This window comes from Armigeres subalbatus, chromosome 1 (assembly GCF_024139115.2).
Source record: "Armigeres subalbatus isolate Guangzhou_Male chromosome 1, GZ_Asu_2, whole genome shotgun sequence".
Classification (NCBI taxonomy): Eukaryota; Metazoa; Arthropoda; class Insecta; order Diptera; family Culicidae; genus Armigeres; species Armigeres subalbatus.
In genome coordinates, this window is record NC_085139.1 from 277,701,546 (window position 1) to 277,720,773 (window position 19,228).

General features: G+C 38.3%; 1 protein-coding gene and 1 long non-coding RNA gene across 2 annotated transcripts; both read left to right on the plus strand.

Annotated features, from left to right (window-relative positions):
• Positions 1–533, plus strand: LOC134214675 (uncharacterized). The gene is made up of 3 exons (XR_009979875.1): positions 1–137; positions 227–327; positions 401–533. It is a non-coding gene; the product is annotated as an uncharacterized LOC134214675 (long non-coding RNA).
• Positions 534–2,721: 2,188 nt separating this feature from the next.
• LOC134207632 (histone H2A.V) lies at positions 2,722–14,133 on the plus strand. Its single transcript, XM_062683374.1, has 4 exons — positions 2,722–2,950; positions 3,358–3,435; positions 3,530–3,643; positions 13,272–14,133. Exons 1-4 carry the CDS (start codon positions 2,948–2,950, stop codon positions 13,455–13,457), a joined length of 381 nt encoding a protein of 126 aa, XP_062539358.1. The 5' UTR covers positions 2,722–2,947; the 3' UTR covers positions 13,458–14,133.
• Positions 14,134–19,228: the final 5,095 nt, after the last annotated feature.

Below are 19,228 nucleotides of genomic sequence, written 5' to 3' on the forward strand. Positions count from 1 at the left end.
TAAAGAGTGTGCGTGTGGAATGGAAGAAAAGCGAAACAATAAAAACAAATTCTTAAACTGGAGTGCCGAAATTTTAATCGTTTTAATGTTGTGCTGAATATTCTTCTGATTGATAGAGAATACTTAATAAACATAAGGTAGGTGAAAAAGTCCGATATAAATCGGTATAGTGATAATTTAGGAAATACCAATGTTATAATACCAATAATTATTCCTTTGTAAACAGCCGAAATGAAAGCGATGACATATCCTGGTCTGTCGTGAACGCTGAGGTCAAAACTAGTTTTTTCCTAATGGATATCTGCTGCAGGCAATGGGCAGTGAAAGGTAAGTTTTATTTAAATAAATAATCGAAGTTGCTGTAAACCAATAGTGAAATGTTTTCCATTAATATTGACAGAGACAATCCATCATGATTTCCTCCACGTAACTTCGAGTGCAGTTTCAGCAGAAGGCGAAGCAGTAGACTGTTTTATTCGAGAATTTGCTGCCTGTTGGCTTCAAGGAAGATCATATAGCCAATGGCATTTGAAGGGACCCGATTTGTATCACATGATAGGCATGTTCCTGAAAACCATGCATTGGATAGTAAGTATCTACACATTCCAAATACATTTGCTTCCAGTTTTTCCTTTTTTTCCCGACAAATTAATGATTTATGACTTTTTAATTTGTATTCGTATGATTTGTTTCAGCGAAATTTGTGTTATATTCTGACCACCAATAAATGGAGCTAAGCGGATCAATATGGATCGGGAGATCTATCATGATAACCTCAAGGATGAAAGCTCTCGTGGAAACAACGGGTCGGGCCGACAGTATAAAAATGTTAACCTTGCTTTAATTTGATTAATAAAATAATTCATGGTTGCAAATTTATTCTTGATTTTACTGGTCTGAAAACAATAATAAACATACTCATTCATTTAAAACAATAATAGACATACTTTTAGTTTTTGTAGCGTACCTCTTTCGATTTGACGGTTCTACAATTCATAAAGAAAGTTTAAACTTTTAAAAGTTTAGTTTCAGTGTGGCTTTAGGTTACTTCTAAAAACAAAAGTTGTTGAACTTTTATTTTGATTTTTCGCAACTCTCTACGAAAAAGAACCAACGAAACTTTTTATTTTAACCAACACGGTTACTGGCTAAAACCCATTAATGGGTACTATGGCACCCATTTTCGCCAAAACCGCCACTACTCATTGAATGAGTAAAACCGGTTTACCCATTAATGGGTAAGTCATGTTTCTGTCAAAAGATGCGTATTATTTTACCCATCAAATCGAAGCGATTTTCCTGCAAAATGGGTAAATAAATACCCATTTTTATCAAAATAATTTTGGTTTGCTTTGATACCGATTTTTATGCAGATATTTTGGAACATGAAAAATCAATTAGACTATACATTTTTTATTGGAAAACATAACTATTATAAACATTGAACATAATGAAAATTATTGCTCCGCATACGAATAATCCATCATGTCCGCCTCCTGAATGGCAATATGGTTCGTCTCAGGATGAATGCTTCCAATGGTGGCCCGCGGCCCGCATTTCAGGTGGTCTTTGAGTTTATCCATACCTAGTCCTTCTTCGTATTAATTAGTCGTGGAATAACCTGTAGTTTAACGAAATTCTAATGAATCTAAAGCGTTGCAGAAGATTTATTTTAAAAACTTACCGTTTCTTGTAATCGTAAGGCAGAAATGCAAAATCGTAGCCTCTATTTTCCTCTGAAATTTCACAAGCGAAGAACTAGAAATAAAATCCTAGCAAATAAAAATTAAGCGGTAATGGTAGATATTATTGAGAAAATCGTAATCGTTTACTTACATTTTACGTGAGTTAGGTGATTTAAATTCCCTTTCCATCAAAATAAACGGGTAACAGTTCGAAAATGTTCACAACTATTTTTTCACCCATTAAAGGGTAAAAAAATATACTTTTTTTTTCTCCAAATAAAATTTGAACATGGGTACTTTTTCACCCATTTGACAGTTTTTAAAATTACCCCTTTTTTGACAGATAAATGGACCATCAAAAAATGTATACTTTTTTACACATTAATGGGTTTTAGCCAGTAACCGTGAATGGATTTTTTAATTCAACCAATGGTATTTCTTTGTGTGTACGTTCAAAACTCCCCTCTTTCAATGTACAAAACGAATGCTTTGTATTTGCCTCTTCCCTTGTTCGTGCAGCAAGCAGCAAATCATCGGGCGAACATCAATCGGTGCACCGAAATTAAAACCTCACTGTGGGCTAAAAACGAAGCATAATTCGTTCGTTTTTGAACGAATTTTCCAAGGCCTGGTTGATAGACAATGAAAATAAATACTAAGGTATCTAAATCCATATTTTGTGTGCGTGCCTTTCGTGTATGGCGAAAAAGCTTTCACTACTACATTTGAACGCGCTCCCATATAAGAAGCCGTGCAAATATGTATACGTCACCATTTGCTGTTTACATTTTCTATCATCCACTAATACACTTGCATTTGGTCTTCTTCCATACCTTCTATCTAGTCTCATTGGTTGATAGACACAACCGTGCATAAATTTGACATTGTTTTTGTGTTGCCTGATGCGCACCGCGAGCTTTGCATTCGGTTGCGGTTCGGTTTTGTCGAACGCTTGTGTAGAGAATCTCAGGGTAGATTTTCGGCTCGGCAAATTCTCTCCCGCCCAAAAACCGTCATTCGTCGTATGCCGTACGCTTGGTTTCAGTATTGTATTTTCGCTCGTTCAGTGCAGTAGTCGTCGGGTGTGTTATTGCTCCAATCTGTTTGTGACCAGTTCCGGACTGTGAAAAAGCAGCAGCAGCCATTTTCCAAAGGAGTGTGCGTGTTTACCAGCGTAGAGGAGTGGATTTTTGTCCCAGCGATAAACGTTTTCAGTACAACGTTGACGTAGCCGTAAAGAGGAATATAATCTAGATAGCAAAATGGTACGTAGAGCGGAAAACCGGTGGAAATGGATGTGGAATTTTCCAAGGAAGTCGCGCTCGAGTGGGGTGGCGTCGGACGCCGCTTGGATTTCCAGGGGCTTCACTCGGCTTGCAGTTCACTGAAAATATGGATCAAAGTAGGGAATAATACCTATTTTCTCGACGCCGAGAAAAAATCGATCGTAACTGCGAGCTTGGATAATTTTCGCTCATTTTTAACGGAGAATAAATGGAGTAAAAAAGCGCGCACCACCAGAGCAGCAGGCCTTGGAAGATAACCTAAATTTCCGCTGAGTTATCGGTTGAGTTCGCTGCAGCAGCGATGGCGGACAGCTCGGCTTGAATAATGCAATAATGGCGTTTTGTTGACTTCTATGATGATGTTTTTTTGTTGCGTTTCCTTGTAGGCTGGAGGAAAGGCTGGTAAAGATTCTGGAAAAGCAAAAGCCAAGGCAGTTTCCCGCTCGGCGCGCGCTGGACTGCAGGTGAGTTTTCTGTTTCTCTTTTATAAAAGGGAAAAATTTTGGCGCGAATCGCATCACTTTTGATAACGGTTGTTTTTGTTTTTCCTGCTTGTAGTTCCCCGTTGGCAGAATTCATCGGCATCTGAAGAATCGCACGACGAGCCATGGACGCGTCGGTGCCACAGCGGCCGTCTACTCCGCCGCCATCCTAGAATATCTCACAGCTGAGGTAGGTTCCTAGCTTTTTCCCAACTGCCATGTCGTATGGTCAGTTCTAGCGTTTACTATAAGCCAACCGATAGGGACGTTGTGATGTAATCTAAATGCATGTTGCAAAGGGGAAAAACGAAAAGCAAGCAGCGATGAAATTTTGGGGTTAGGGACTAGAAGCGCGCCCGCTTGCTTTTGATGCTTTCTTATTTTGGGCGCCATTTTGTACTTTTTTTAACGATCTGTCTTGTTTGTTTGGGTCGCAAACAACGGCGGCGTGCGTTCGATCCGATACGGGTAGCTTAGGTACAACGAAAATAGTCATAAAACAGGTAACGCTGTCCCGAGAAAAGGGAAAGCTAAAAAATAGGTGAATGATGTTTATTTATAAAAATACCTTTTTGTTTACATTCGGTTTTATAAAGACGAGAAAAATGGCGCGATTTTTTTTCCACTGAAATATGATTTAACAATGGGTCATATTATAGACACAGAATTTTGTTTTTAAGAGTTTCTTTGGTCGGTCGTAATTTTAATGGATTCAAAAAACGAGAAAGTAAAAATCGCATAAATACTGAGTTCTGTGTACTAATATAGGAAAAGGGCCATAAAATATATTTATGAGCAGCTTGGGTCTGGCAACGATAGAATAATTTGCCTGCATTTTGCAGGTATCTAAATCCTTTTCTTTTGCTTCATTATGTAACTAAGCTACCATCGCTTCTCTTGGAGTGAGTAAATTCAATGTTTCAAAATGCGTTGTTGATAAACAAACCTAAACCAGTTTCTACGCATGTTAGAATTCGTTCTTTGTTCGTTTTCCCTGCATGTAAAATGTATTACGTTTATTCCCTTTCTCTTTCAAATGAATCTCGATTCTACGCGCGTTTTTCAAATGATAGTCGCACAAACCCTCTTGCCTTTTTCACTCTCTCTATATAGGACAATCTTTCAATATTCGTTTGATTCAATTGAATTGAAAAGATGCATGTATGCTTTATGCTACGTTTTGACAGGGCAAGTGAATTGAGCAAGTCGCTTGAATCGAACGCGAACTGAACGTGTAAACACCTTAATTCAATTCACTTGAACGAAAAGAAAGTTGAACATGTTCAACTTTTGGCAAGTCAATTGAATTCAACTGAGTTGTTCAACTCACTTGCCCTGTCAAAACGTAGCATAGTTCGCGTTAGATTCAAGCGACTTGCTCAATTCACTAGCCTTGTCTAATGCCACGTTTTGACAGGGCAAGTGAGTTGAACAACTCAGTTGAATTCAATTGACTTGCCAAAAGTTGACGTGTTCAACTTTTTTTTCGTTCAAGTGAATTGAATTAAGGTGTTTACACGTTCAGTCCGCGTTCGATTCAAGCGACTTGCTCAATTCACCCTCCTTGTCTAATGCTACGTTTTGACAGGGCAAGTGAGTTGAACAACTCAGTTGAATTCAATTGACTTGCCAAATGTTCAACTTTCTTTTCGTTCAAGTGAATTGAATTAAGGTGTTTACACGTTCAGTTCGCGTTCGATTCAAGCGACTTGCTCAATTCACTTGCCTTGTCTAAACGTAGTAAACGTAGCATAACCCTCTGTCGTACAAAAGTTGTTGCCAGAAAATCGATTGACAGACGGACAAGTGCTCAATTAGCATATCGTTCTAATCGTACTAAAAATAATATATGACTATAAATAATCATATTTAGCGAAATTTCTAAGCAAAAATTAGTTTGCATTAGGTTTAGGGCAAATCAGTACCAGCGCCTCACAAGTTAGTTACAAAGTTGGAAAAATCTTTTGAAACAAGATAGATTTCACTTGCACCGATCATTGACAGTGCAATCTTGTTGAACTGGAATGCTTTTTAACTGGGCGTTCGCCAACTAAGCCCAGTTAAAAAGCAGTTATCCGTCAAAAAAAAACAAAGACTAGGCTGCGAGGGGAGTCTAAATGGTATGTTATTGTCGTTCAATTCAAAACATTGATCATAACCAGGGAATGTAAAACAACAACGTTGTCCTCTCTTGTAAATGTTGGGACAAACTTAACTCGCAGTAAGTGTGGCAAGTACAATGGATACACTATGCCCACGGTGTCGAGAAAGCTTCCAACCCGAAAACATCCTAGACCGGACCGAGAATCGAACTCGCCCTCTCCAGATTGGCAATCCTATGCTTTTTCTCGCAAGGCTACTGGAGACCCTAATTCAAAAACAGAATCACATTCTTAAGGACATACCGTCAAACGGGGTGACTTGCAACACTTTTCAAGTTTCTCTCAATAATTCTGAATTAAAAGGATTTAATCATTCTACTAGTACATGATACTTTTAATGTGTCCTAATATTAGTGATTAGTCATATAATCATACATAACAATAATAAAAACATGAAAATATCATAATGATGGGTGCTGCAAGCCACCCCTAACTGCGGGGTGACTTGCAACACTTCATCGAATTCAATCATAACATGTTTTAGAACAGCTTAATCGATTCTATGACACTGCCCCGAATGTCACTAACCTGAACGCCAGTACCCCGAAAGGCTATTGCCTCGAATAACCCGCTACCCCGAATTTGTCAAAAATTTAAAAAAAAAACATGTGCTTTATTACTTTATTAGATTGCGTTTCAATAATGAAGTTGAAAATAGAAACTTATCAGTCAAAAATAACATATTCAGAATAATTAAAGTATGAGTCATTTACTCACCCGTCTTATTCCGGGCTACCGCGTTGTTTTAAAGAAGGAAACATTTACTTTTTCGCCGCATCCAGACCAAATGCGTTTCTTAAAAAAAAAAGTTATTTACTCGTCCACCTTATTCCGGGCAAATGCGTGCTTTAAAAGAAGGAGGCATTCACTCTTTCGCATTATTCCGGGCAAGTGCGTGCTTCAAAAGGTGTCATTTACTCCCCCACTTTATTCCGGGCAGATGCGTGCTTTTAAAGAAGGAAGCATTAGTTTTAAAGAAGGAAGCATTATTCCGGAGAAGCGGATGCGTTGCGTTGTAACGGAGTATTTCGTAGATTGCATACTGATAATTGTCATGTATATTCTTTACCTTTCTTACCCCAATTGCTTATGGATATCCATTTGGGATTCAATGGAAATCCAATTGGGGGTCCAAAATGATAAAACATGAAAGCTATCATTGCCGGCCACGCCCATCTTCTCCGTTACTAGGAAAGGGAAGGAAATGATGATATGACATCTACTTAACGAGAGGCCAGCGACTCACCGACGCCCTCATAGATGTCAAGGAATTGGATAGTGGGTAGGGTATGTGTTTTAGGAGTATTATTATAAGCAAATGATAGAAAATTTGTGGAAATACGTTGGGAGTGACTTTGCTAAGAAATTTATATCACTCCATTATCCTTGCCGATGATTTTCCTCGGATGGGGCCAAGGTATTAGCCTTGCCATGGCTAATAGCCTAGGTTTAAGGTGATTATAGAATAAAGCCAGAAATCGGCCATTTTGTAAACCACGTGCTTTTCCAATATTTTTTTCAAGAGCACGAGATGAAAGAACCGTAACGCGTATGGGGCTGAAATAATGGTTGATCGTTTGCTTAGATATGCTGAACAATCATAATTTGAGTTTCGGCAATGTACAAAAACTATTACGCCAGATTTGGGCTTTTGAAAATGTATGTCGATAAACGTGTGGTGAATTTGAAATTCACCACGGGCTTCATTCTATAATCACCTTAAGGTTTTTAGGTGATTATAGAATGAAGCCCGTGGTGAATTTCAAATTCACCACACGTTTATCTACATACATTTTCAAAAGCCCAAATCTGGCGTAATAGTTTTTGTACATTGCCGAAACTCAAATTATGTTTGTTCAGCATATCTAAGCAAACGATCAACCATTATTTCAGCCCCATACGCGTTACGGTTCTTTCATCTCGTGCTCTTGAAAAAAATATTGGAAAAGCACGTGGTTTACAAAATGGCCGATTTCTGGCTTTATTCTATAATCACCTTAAGCGCCTTTGCTCGCTCTCTGAAACGAAAAAAGAGCAAAAAGAAATTAAATTCCCCTTCCCCCCTGATATGATAATGATTTTGATCAACAAATGCATTCTAAGTGGATGAATAAATGATCAAACGGCTGCAAACAAGCCTCTATTGTCGTAGCAGAAGCAAACCCGCCTTAATACGACAGGCAGAAGCACACACATTAACATATACCTATACTGCCGTCATACATATATTTGTCCCATGTTTGCTGGGATTTCCTATGTACATGGGACAGTTATGCGTAGAACGGCAGTATATACCTACATAAACTGATTTTCAGCCCTGGATTTTAGATGCTATTGTAAGTCGTTGTTCTGTGTTGGAAACATAATCACTATTGATTTGCATTTGCTCTATAACCGAGAGGACAGTGGCGATAAACCGATGCACCCCGTATGTACTTGTTGTCTTTACTGTTCTAATAATAATAATAATAATTAAAAATACACAATTTAATAGCGTAAATGAAAAGGGCGTAATAGCCAATTTTGACTGAATAAAGCTATGTATGGGGAAGGATTACTGAAAGTATGTTTCTGACAGCAAAATGAAGAAAAAATTTATTGCAGACATCTGTGTTCAGTAAGCAAAGGAAAAGCCAACATACATGGACCGGAGAAGGCCGCTGATAACTTGTCCGTTCGTAAAAATACCACAAAAATACCTTGTCCACTCTGGAATTCGATGGCAACACTTTCCTGTAGAATACCTTACTTTAGCCGGTTAACGTTTTGGATGCAGATTGTCCACCCGATTCTTGAACTGCTGGCCATGTATCCTCTTGGTATTGGTGATCTGCTTTCTTAGGGAACCTGTTTTGATGCTCGCACTAGCCATAGTTTCAACCAAATTTTAATCTTCGGTGCAAACAATAGAATTCCACACGAGTTCCTTCAGGCGTCAACTTGAAAATCTTCTACAGCTCCCAGGAAAAATTGAAAAATTTGACGGGACAAATATTTTCGCGTTTGCTTTCAGTCACAACATACTACGATCTTAACTCGTCTTATGACAAGTCATTATTCCGGAGAAGCGGATGCTTTCCAAAAAGGTGTCATTTACTCTTTCGCATTAGTTCGGGCAAATGCGTGTTTTAAAAGGAGGAGGTGTTCACTGTTTCGCATTAAGAGCCTCGCACATAGGATTCGTTTGCGTTTGACAGTTTTCCCATATGAAATGTGCCAAACGCAACGCAAACGTATCCTATGTGCAGGCCTCTTTATTCTGGGCAAGCATGTGTTTCAAAGGGTTTCATTTCTCGCTTAACTTTTCAAAAGGACCTAAGTAACATTTTTTCATGAATTAATTTGAGTACTGCAATCAAAAGCTTGCATGTTGTTCTGTTGATTGCGCTAGTCAAATTTATTCATGAAAAAAATGTTACTTAGGACCTTTTGAAAAGTTAAGCGAGATTTACTCTCCCATCCTATTCCGGGCAGATGCGTGCTTTAAAAGAAGGAGAAATTCATTCTTTTGCATTATTCCAGGCAATCGCGTACTTTAAAAGAAGGTGTCATTCATTCTCCCTCCTTTTTCCGGACAGATGCGTGCTTCAAAAGAAGGAGGCATTCACTCCCTCTCATTATTCTGGGCAAGCACGCTTTACAAGAAGGTGACATTTACTCTCCCATCATATTCCGGGCAAGTGCATAATTTAAAAGAAAAAAGTAATTTACCGTCAAACGGGGTGACTTGCAACACTTTTCAAGTTTCTCTCTCAATAGTTCTGAATTAAAAGGATTTATTCATTCTACTAGTGCATGATACTTTTAATGTGTCCTAATATTAGTGATTAGACATATACTGCCGTTATACGCATAACTGTCCCATGTACATAGGAAATCCCAGCAAACATGGGACAAATATGCGTATGACGGCAGTATAACAATAATAAAAATATGAAAATAATATCAAGATGATGGGTGTTGCAAGCCACCCCTACTGCGGGGTGACTTGCAACACTTGATCGAATTCAATCATAACATGTTTTAAAACAACTTAATCATAGTGATTTTTCATCCTGGGTCATTCTTCACCGCTGTTAATGGGGGGATCCCCTCCCCTCATTCCATTTTTTTAAGATTTCAACGGATCGATTGATATTTTTATGTTATCTGTTTGATAGTGCTTTATGTCGGATTAAGAATGGTGTGCATCATCACCATCCTTTGATAGTTGTTTTTAAAACGGTTTTCATTTCTTTCCCCATTATCCAAATTACCACGATTATGTTAAAATCATTATTTTGAAAAGGCAGTTCCGCAACAAGCAGTAAAACATCCACAAGTGTTGGATCTTCTTGGGGATTCAACACTGTTTGACCACCGTAAGTCTTAGTTTTACTGTTTTCTGTATAAGGAAAATGTAAAATTGTTGTTAGGGACAGATCGTACCGCCAAGCGGCTTCCCGAATAAACGATTTGTGTTTTAACTTCTACCGCTGCCTTCATTCGTTTTCTTTGAAAAATTAGCATAACATGTGACTTCCTGCAGGTTTCTTGTAGTTTCGCGGCGCTGATCGTGTATCAGCTGTTGCAAGTCACCCCGCAGGGGGACAAATTTCAAAAAAAGTTGATATTTCAAAAACAAACATTTTTTTTATTTTATAGTTTTTACGGAATTACATACCTAATTAGGTACTGTAACTGGAGAGGGGATCGATTTTGGTGAAATTATTTTCAGTTTGCTACACGAACTTACGATTTACGACGTTCGACTTTCAATTAACGAAACAGTTTCACAAAATAATACAAAAAAAACATTGAGCTATATTTTCACCTAAATACCAACTAGGCACAACAAATACAATGTAAACTAGGGATGCGTGATGACATAGGTCAATGTTTGGGTATATTTTTATTGTAAAAAAACAAAAACTTGTGGAAAACCCAAGTGTTGCAAGTCACCCCGTTTGACGGTAGTTGGAAGAGTACTGCGATGGCAGTCAATATGGCACCGGACCTTCCACGGGTCATCACCACACCTCCCGCACTCTCCCACCAACATTCGAATCGAATGCATCGAACCGCACTGAACAAAAGTTTGATATTCAAACAGCATATTTATTTACTTCCCGTGACAATGAACATGTTTTTTCAAAGAGTCCTATGCATTTCGGCACGAATTTTAGCATAAATCAGCAGTTTCGTGCCAATTTAATAGCCGTTCGCGATTCGGTGGGCTTATCACTGCACTTCACTTCTTCTCAAAGGGCATTGAAAAAATCCGGTTTATTGAAACACATTGAAAGCAGCGTTGATTTTTACGTCAGCTTTAATGCTACGAATATATTTCAAATTAGATATATTTGCTCATAATTACTTAAATATCTAATATATTACATGATAGTTTCATTACTTCCACTGAAACAATCCAACTTAAAACCTTACTGTTTTCTCTAACACTTCATAATTCCCAACTATCATAACAGTGTCGTCAGTTTCACTTCAACACCTTAAACTATCTTAACATTTGGTTGTGTTTTGAAGTTTTGAAGAAATTCCAGTTTTAAAGCTGTTTGTAATGGAAGACTGCTGTCAAAAACGGTTTCAATCGACCCAGGAAAATCCCATCACATCACTATTATTTTGAGTAAAGGGAACATTTTTGGTGTAGACTGTTCTATTTTTACGTCATGTATAATATATTAAATATCCCTGTCCATGGATAAGGGGCTTGACGTTGATATTTCAAGTGTCTTAAAAAGATTTTTATTTTATTTTTATTTTTGTTGTTTAATAGAGTGCTTTTTCAAACAAAGGTTAAGTTCAACACTAAATTAAAAATTAAGATATTTTCCATTTTATATCTCCTTCACAAGAATATCGTTATTTTAATGGTAATGGTTTGAAAATAAGCTCCGTAGAGAAACTTTATCACATCTAACTTAAATAAGGTTAACAGTTATACCAAACACTTGAGGTACCATGCCTCCAAGTTAACTAATGGTTAGTGTCGCACGATCTAACAACAACTGCCTATTGGTAAATTTGGAGGTGCCGGCAGGGCTGAGTAGGGGTCTAACTAACATAACTCTAATACTAACAAGACCCTGAAACAAACGCTTATCCAAATAGCATACATCTATTTATACTTGTAGTAGTAGCTAACAATAATTCATTTTGTACCCGTATAGCTGAAGTAGAATTTTAGTAGTGAAAAGTAGAATTTGTAGATTTACTAATTTGGCATTGGAGATAGTGAATGTATCTATTATATCTTCTCGATAATCTTTTTATTTTAGTCTCTCTAGCTGCATGGATCAACGCAAAAAAACTGTTTCTCTCTTCCTTCTATTAGGTTAGTTAGAAAAATTAGCGGATATATAGGGACTTAGTGTTTCTCGTATTAAGACAAATTCGCTGACCTTTACCTTATAATAAAATAAATGACCGATAGTAAAATAAATGACTGAAATTTAAAGATATCAAATAAATAATAAAAAACGAAAATAAATACATGACCATCGGTGGACAGAAAGACAAGAGTCAGAGTTCTGTTTAGAATAGTTAATTGAGACCATTGCACTCACAAGATAGAGAATAACTAGTACCACTATTATTGCTACAAGACTAATAACTTGACCACTTACGGAAATGAGGATAGACCATATGATGCGTTCATCCACTATTATATTGAATATTGTATACCCTGAATCTGAATAACTGAATTTTAGACCTCATTATTTTAATAAATAATAAAGGTTTGAATATTAGAAAAGGAATAGAACTTGACCAAAAAGCAATTACGGAACAACTGGACAGAAATTTTGTATAATGATCACTATTAGACTACTGAAACTTTAACATATGACATTACTGTGACTGATAGGATACAATTAACTCGACGACGTATTGACAAACATCCGATACTCAACCGTGTTAAAATAAGGGAAGCTCTTCAATGTGTCCATTTATTACAATAGTACTTAAATTAATCTATTTTGAAACTACCCTACCAGAATGATATCATTACATCTTTATTCGAAATTGTTACTTGGCAACAGTACCACCCGTTGTCAACATAGACTACTATTAGGTATTGAATGTCGGCTCCAAGTAACTAATAATTAAATTTACATGTTAACTACTTATTCAGAAAACATCTATGTACATGTTGAGCTTCCATTATTTGTTCGGTTTATAATTGACAGACTGTAGATAGAAAGAATAATGTATCGGTATGATCACAATACAAACCCAGGCCGCAGTGACCTAGTGAGCAACATAGCTTGAGTCGTCTGCTAGTATTGTGTATCACATGGAGAGCCCAGCCGAGATACCAGTCTATTAAGACTACAACTGGTCAACTCTCGAAAAAAAAAAAAAAAAAAAAATGTATAATATATTAAATATAATAAGCAATTCGAAATCCTGCGATTTCGGGTAACATTTTCCCTCGGAAAATCGTGAACAAAAACAAAATTACGGTGACGGAATTATTTTTAAAATTCCTTTAGAAATTATAATTCCATCGATGCTTGTTATTTTCGACCGAAGATTTTGTTATTTAATCTGGTCTGGTTAGTGAACTGTACTGAACGAGATTTTAACTACAAACCCATAGGCACAATTTTTGATCAACTTTCTTAACATTTCTTTTCTTCCTCTCCCCACGCACAGGTACTGGAGTTGGCAGGCAACGCCTCCAAGGATCTGAAGGTGAAACGTATCACGCCCCGTCACTTGCAGCTTGCCATCCGCGGAGACGAAGAACTGGACAGTCTGATCAAGGCGACGATCGCCGGCGGTGGTGTGATCCCGCACATCCACAAATCGCTGATTGGCAAAAAGGGCGGCCCCGAATAACCACCTTCCTACGATTAATCAAGATTACTGAGTAAATAATACAAAACCAACAAAGCGGAAACGCGCCCCGAACGCAGAGTCGTCGGTCCTGACCACACAAAACAATATCTTAATCCACATCAAAACCAGGACAGTTGAGTATAGGCTAATTGAGCAAGCAAAACCAGCCAGCCGCGCAGATAACACACACACATATATTCTGTAATAGTTTTTAAACAAGTATCGCGTCGACTAAGAGAGAATCTAAATATTAGTAGAAATAATAACGTTGAAATGGCACACATTTAACAATTAAACAGAACATTTCTCGTTTGTTGTTAATGTTTAGTATCGATATTTCCGACTACAATTGTTTCTTCCTGATTCGACGACGATCTTACTTGCATCCTTCATGCAAACTTGTAGCTGACGATCTCTTGTTTTATATTGGTATCCATTTTATTCTTCGCCTTTCTACTATTTCTGTGTAACACCACCGGGGACGCGCTTGTGCGCTCAAACAGTAAGCAGTTTAAATATCGTCGTCGTGTTTAACTAATTTTTAACGCAAATTGAGAGAGAAAACTAAAATGAGAGTAAAATCTAAAAGAACCCTAGAGAGTACATAAGTTAAGTGCGTTTTTCTTATTATATTTTCGATGAAAAGTAATAAAATTTTACTATTAAGAAAACAGTACTGAAAGAGTGATGCCTTTCTCACATTTCTGAGCAACAGTCCGAAACTCTGAAAAGGTAAAGAATAACAAGTCTCTTATCATTCCCACTCCCTATAATATACCCTTGATTGATGCGCGAGCAGTTTTTTGTTTCTTTCACTGGGAATCGAACCGACCAGTTGTCGAAAGTCTTGATAGCAAAACTCTCATTCGATCTTCCTGTAATGTGCCCTTTTCTATAGCATGTGCAGTTCTTTTATTTTCACCCATTGTTTCTCAGCCAAGGAGACTTGACCTTATCTTTCCTCCACCGAATTTGGCACCTTCCAACCGTTATCGAAATGTTTCAACAACAAAAAGGAACATTTGATTTACAATCATTTTTTTTTTCGTTATTCACTAATTTCAGCTTATGCGAAATAACTTTTCGTCTCAAAAGGGATTCCTTCTTATTGAAATATTTGAAACAAAAAGTATTGAAAATGTTAAGATTGACGGGCAAACGGAATTTTAAAGATGCAAGTTTTTCGAGTTATGTAGAAATGGCCTTTAATTCGTTAGCTGGTGTGAGTTATGCCGAACGACCATTCTACCGACCATTTATTCTGTAATTCAGTATCCCATGTGAATTAAAATCGCATGTAAATCATGCCAAGCGGCCTTCAATTTGGCACCGCATATGAATTATGCCGAACGGCGTGTTAAAAAAGGCAATGTAACATATATCACCAGCATGCCATGGCATGAGTTGTACTTTAGATTGTTAATAACAATGGTTTAAGTAATATTAGGGCTCCTATAATTAAAGGATCCCTAGTTAATATCAGACTGTGGATTGTGGCGAATGAGGCTTAGCTTTTAAAGCCACATAAATAAAATAAAAAAAAAAATAAATATCAGACTGTGAAGCAAACAAATTGTTTTTCGGTTTGATCTACTGCCTCATCCCATAAAGTTATGGACCTTATATTAAGTTCCCAGTATGGACAGAAGGAAGTTTGGCCTGGGGAAGTTGAAAAGCGGCGGATTTAAATGCTGGCAATTCAAAGTGGAAATACTGTTAAGCAACAGGTGCGTAAAAATCACTGGAAACTGTGTAACTTGCTAATGGGCCAGGAAATCACCCATTGCACTCGGCGGAGGTATCGCCTTACACGGATCACTGCACGCTTAAAGTCATTCACACAATTTTGTGTTTCGTTCACACAAAACGGGCCTAATCTGGAACAACACGCATATTATGAGTAACTGCCATGTTACTCATTTTAGTGTAATTGACGGTTAACGATCTCCGATGAGTTTATTTCACACAGTGAGAGAGCGGTCGGAAAACGGACCTTACATCAATTATATTTTTTCATGTAAATTGAAAATCATCGCAACATTTTTATACTAATTCAGAGGAGTCCCCATTTGTTTCGATATGACCAAACTAAAGTGCAATGTTTATAGTCGCACATTTTAGTTGTATCGTATCGAAACATGACGACAATCCACAGAAAAAGTCATTTTCGTTGCGATGCATGCCGGACGCAACCGCCATCATGGCGATCAAAATGGACTTGACAGTTCGAAGCAAAGTTTCTTACACATATTAAAAGAATAAAAGACATTACATAGCGACTGTGCATGTCTTACACATAATTTTCACACAGATTGGTATTCTCTCGTGTCATCGCCGTCATGTGTGAAAATTATTCATGCGATGTGTGATTTACTTTAAGCGTGTGTTGGACTCTGACTGGGAGAGAGCGATGCTTGGCTAATTGCTCACCATCAACACCAAGACGGCATAAACATTATATAATGTAGAGTGGTATATAACAGGGCTGTCTCGCCCCACACAGAAACATGTGGCAGAGGCCGTCGCAGTACCTCCGACGGACGCGTGAAAGGAAGGAAATGCCATCGTTTTGAAAGCTTACATGTGTTGCTCTTAGTAGCACAAACCGAATTCGTGGCGTTGGCATGTTTGACAGACAAGGGAACCCCCTCACAAAGACAAAAGACAATACTTGAGTTACCTCCCTACCTGATATTCCAACACTCCTCGTAACTCTCCTGGCTCCTGCTAACACTGAGACTTTTGTCCTGAGCTCCTCATCGCCTAAAAATTCCTCCTGGTCCAATCTGTTGCCCGTACAAATGGCGTCCATCAGACGTTTGCAGAGCACGCTCTGTTGACCAGCTCCTGCATGTTCCGACGCTCCTCTTGGACTCCTGCTGACCAGCCAGCAACCAACCGATCATTCCAACCTCCTGATGAATTCCGCCCGGCGTTACCAATGACTTACACTGCCGTCATAAGCATAGTTTTCCCATGTTTGATAGGGATTTCCTATATGCATGGGACAGTTATGTGTATAACGGCAGTACATGTCCTCGCTACTTATGAGGCCTCTATCCATGATTCCACTGATGTAACGTCGACGGCCAATCCATTCCACTAAGATGTAGATCTGGAACCGTTACTGGGCCCATAACCTGTTGGACAGACAAGGCAACCCCCTCACAAAGACAAAAAAAACAATACTTGAGTTCCCTCTATTCCATTTCACGGCAGGCTACTGATCCGCGCCTGCTTCTTGCCCATCTACAATCTACTGCGAAGCGTCGCACACTACCTGATAAATATATATTCCAACATAGCAGAGTGGTACCATTGGATTGGATTGACCATTTGTAGCAAAATATTTCCATTCACGTATCTAAGCCTTCCCGAATCCAAATTTGGACCAATTAGTCTTTGGTTCTACCGTTGAGAAGAAGTGTTGAAGGCTATGAAACATATAAATCAAGCACGACATTACATGCACTCAGAGGCGCGGCCACGTTCCGAGACGTGGGTAGGACAAAAACTGGATTATCAAGGCTATAGAATACTTTTATGGAATTTAAGCAACTTTCCGGAGATCCTCTCCGATTTCAAGAGATTTTTTCGGACACCCTCAGATAAATTATAAAACTCCCTATGACTATTAGGACAATCATTTCCAGTGTTTATAGAACATTTCTAAAAAGCATGTCTTCAAACATTTTTACGAATTTCCAGAAGTGATTATGGATTCCTGTAAATTTTATAAAATATTGGATGATTTTAAGCAATTATCTTTGTGACGGACTCAATGGACCCGTCACAGGAATTCCGGGTGCAAGAGCTACTTATTTCTCCGAGTGAGGAGACGTTTTTCGCAGAAGCACGTTTTTGTTTCCTCGAAACTATTGTCGCGCTTATCTTTTTTTAGAGTGCTGCGGCGGTCTTACGCTCGCAGACTCGACTGCGAAGGTAAACGTCAAAATAGCCGCCGTGTTAAAAGATAGGCAGAATTTTGCCGCTCAAAACAAAACCACGTGCTTTTCGCGAAATGACAGCAGTGTTCGATTGTATTAGTGAGATGCAGCCGGAGTCACTGAGTACATGGAGAGTGTTTATCATGGCAAGTGCATACGGTGGGTAAGATTTTCATTAACTCTGTCGTGTTTAGTGACCGTTGCGATTACCTGAGAAGCAACCAGCAGGAAGCCGCAGTATTCTATTTTATCTCGAGATGCATAATACTTGTTCCTCCGGTTAAGGAGAGACTTTTTCGAACCAAGGAACCAAGTTGTGACGACCTCGCTGGACTGTCACGATTTTCTGGGTGCAGGAGCTACTTCTTTCTCCGGTTAGGGAGATGTCTTTCGCAAATGCACACCGCGAGGTTTCTTTTCCAAGGAACTACTTGTTACTCTTGTTACAGAGAAACTTGTATCGATCCAAGGAACCAAACCAAAAAGAGTTGAAGACCGGAGTTTCAGATTCTAATGAAAGAATCGGGAGTAAAACATCGAACTTAACTTTATTTGATACATTCAGAGGGGTATGAATCTTACTTCTACATGATAGGTTTGCGATTTACAATTTTGGAAATATTCGAGTTACATCTTTGCTCTCTTTCGGGCTTTCGTTATTAAATTACAAATATATCTCTGTTTCATCATTACAACTATTTCTTAATGTGTGGTGATCTTTCCACTTTGCGCTTAATGATTTTCTTGAATGTGTTGTGATCTACCACTACACAATAGTATTGAACTTACATACTAACGCCCATATAGATCTGGTAATTATCCTTGATCGATTCTATTTCGCTTGTTCTTACAGCCAGATCGGGAAGGGCTCACAATTTAGGGCGCGGCTTATCTTCTATTATTGCATAACATTTGCTTCTATGATTCCAAAACATTTGTATCGTTCCTGCTAAAGCACTGTATCCTGGCAGGACGAAAGAGAAAGGAAAAGTGATTATTGCCACATGCGCTTACGCGTGGGCGTGTTTATCTTCTAATCTGTGTGTGATATCCGTTCCTAGCTATCCTTGTGTAAATTAGTTTAGTTTTTTCTGCTCTACTTATCACTTTGTAATTCTGAATATGACATCAACATCGGTATGGCTTAGACCAACGCGTTGCAGTGCTCGGTGTAACAGCGTGATGGGTTTTATGAAAAACTAATTTTGGTTCGCGCAGCGACAATCTCTAACTTCTAGGAATTCGAACCTTTAGAAATTTTCAGAAACTTCACTACGATCTACCAGTAAAGCTTATGATCGTCCAAGAATCTTTAAGGGTGTTCAGTATTAATTACGGGTTTTCTGAAATCTCAAGAACAATGTTACTCCGAATTTCAGACCCTTTTTGTTTCTAACTTCTAAAATTTCTTGCAAACGTAAGTATATTTGTGATTCCAACAGATTCCAATAAACTCTTAGAAGCTTTCAGAATTCCTCTTCTCATTAGCCTGCTTCATATTCGTATATTTCAGCGATTGTTCTCTCATATCATTGTCTAGCTTCTCAACTTTTGGAGTTGTGCTCAGCAGTCTAGTGACTACCGCTTCTGCTTTATAGACAGGCAGTCTGGTATAGACTACATCACTTTTCTAAGTGAATCCTTGATCTATATTTCGCTTCTCTGCTTTACCGCGTTAACGAAATCTCCGTTCCGTGGTATTTGGGGATGTAGAGGTTTTCTCGGTTTCTAGTAGCAACAATAACTACACACTAACATTCCTCTCCTTTCCCAACTGACTGGAGCCGTAGGTAGTAAATACCAACCTTACACCAGTTCTAGCCA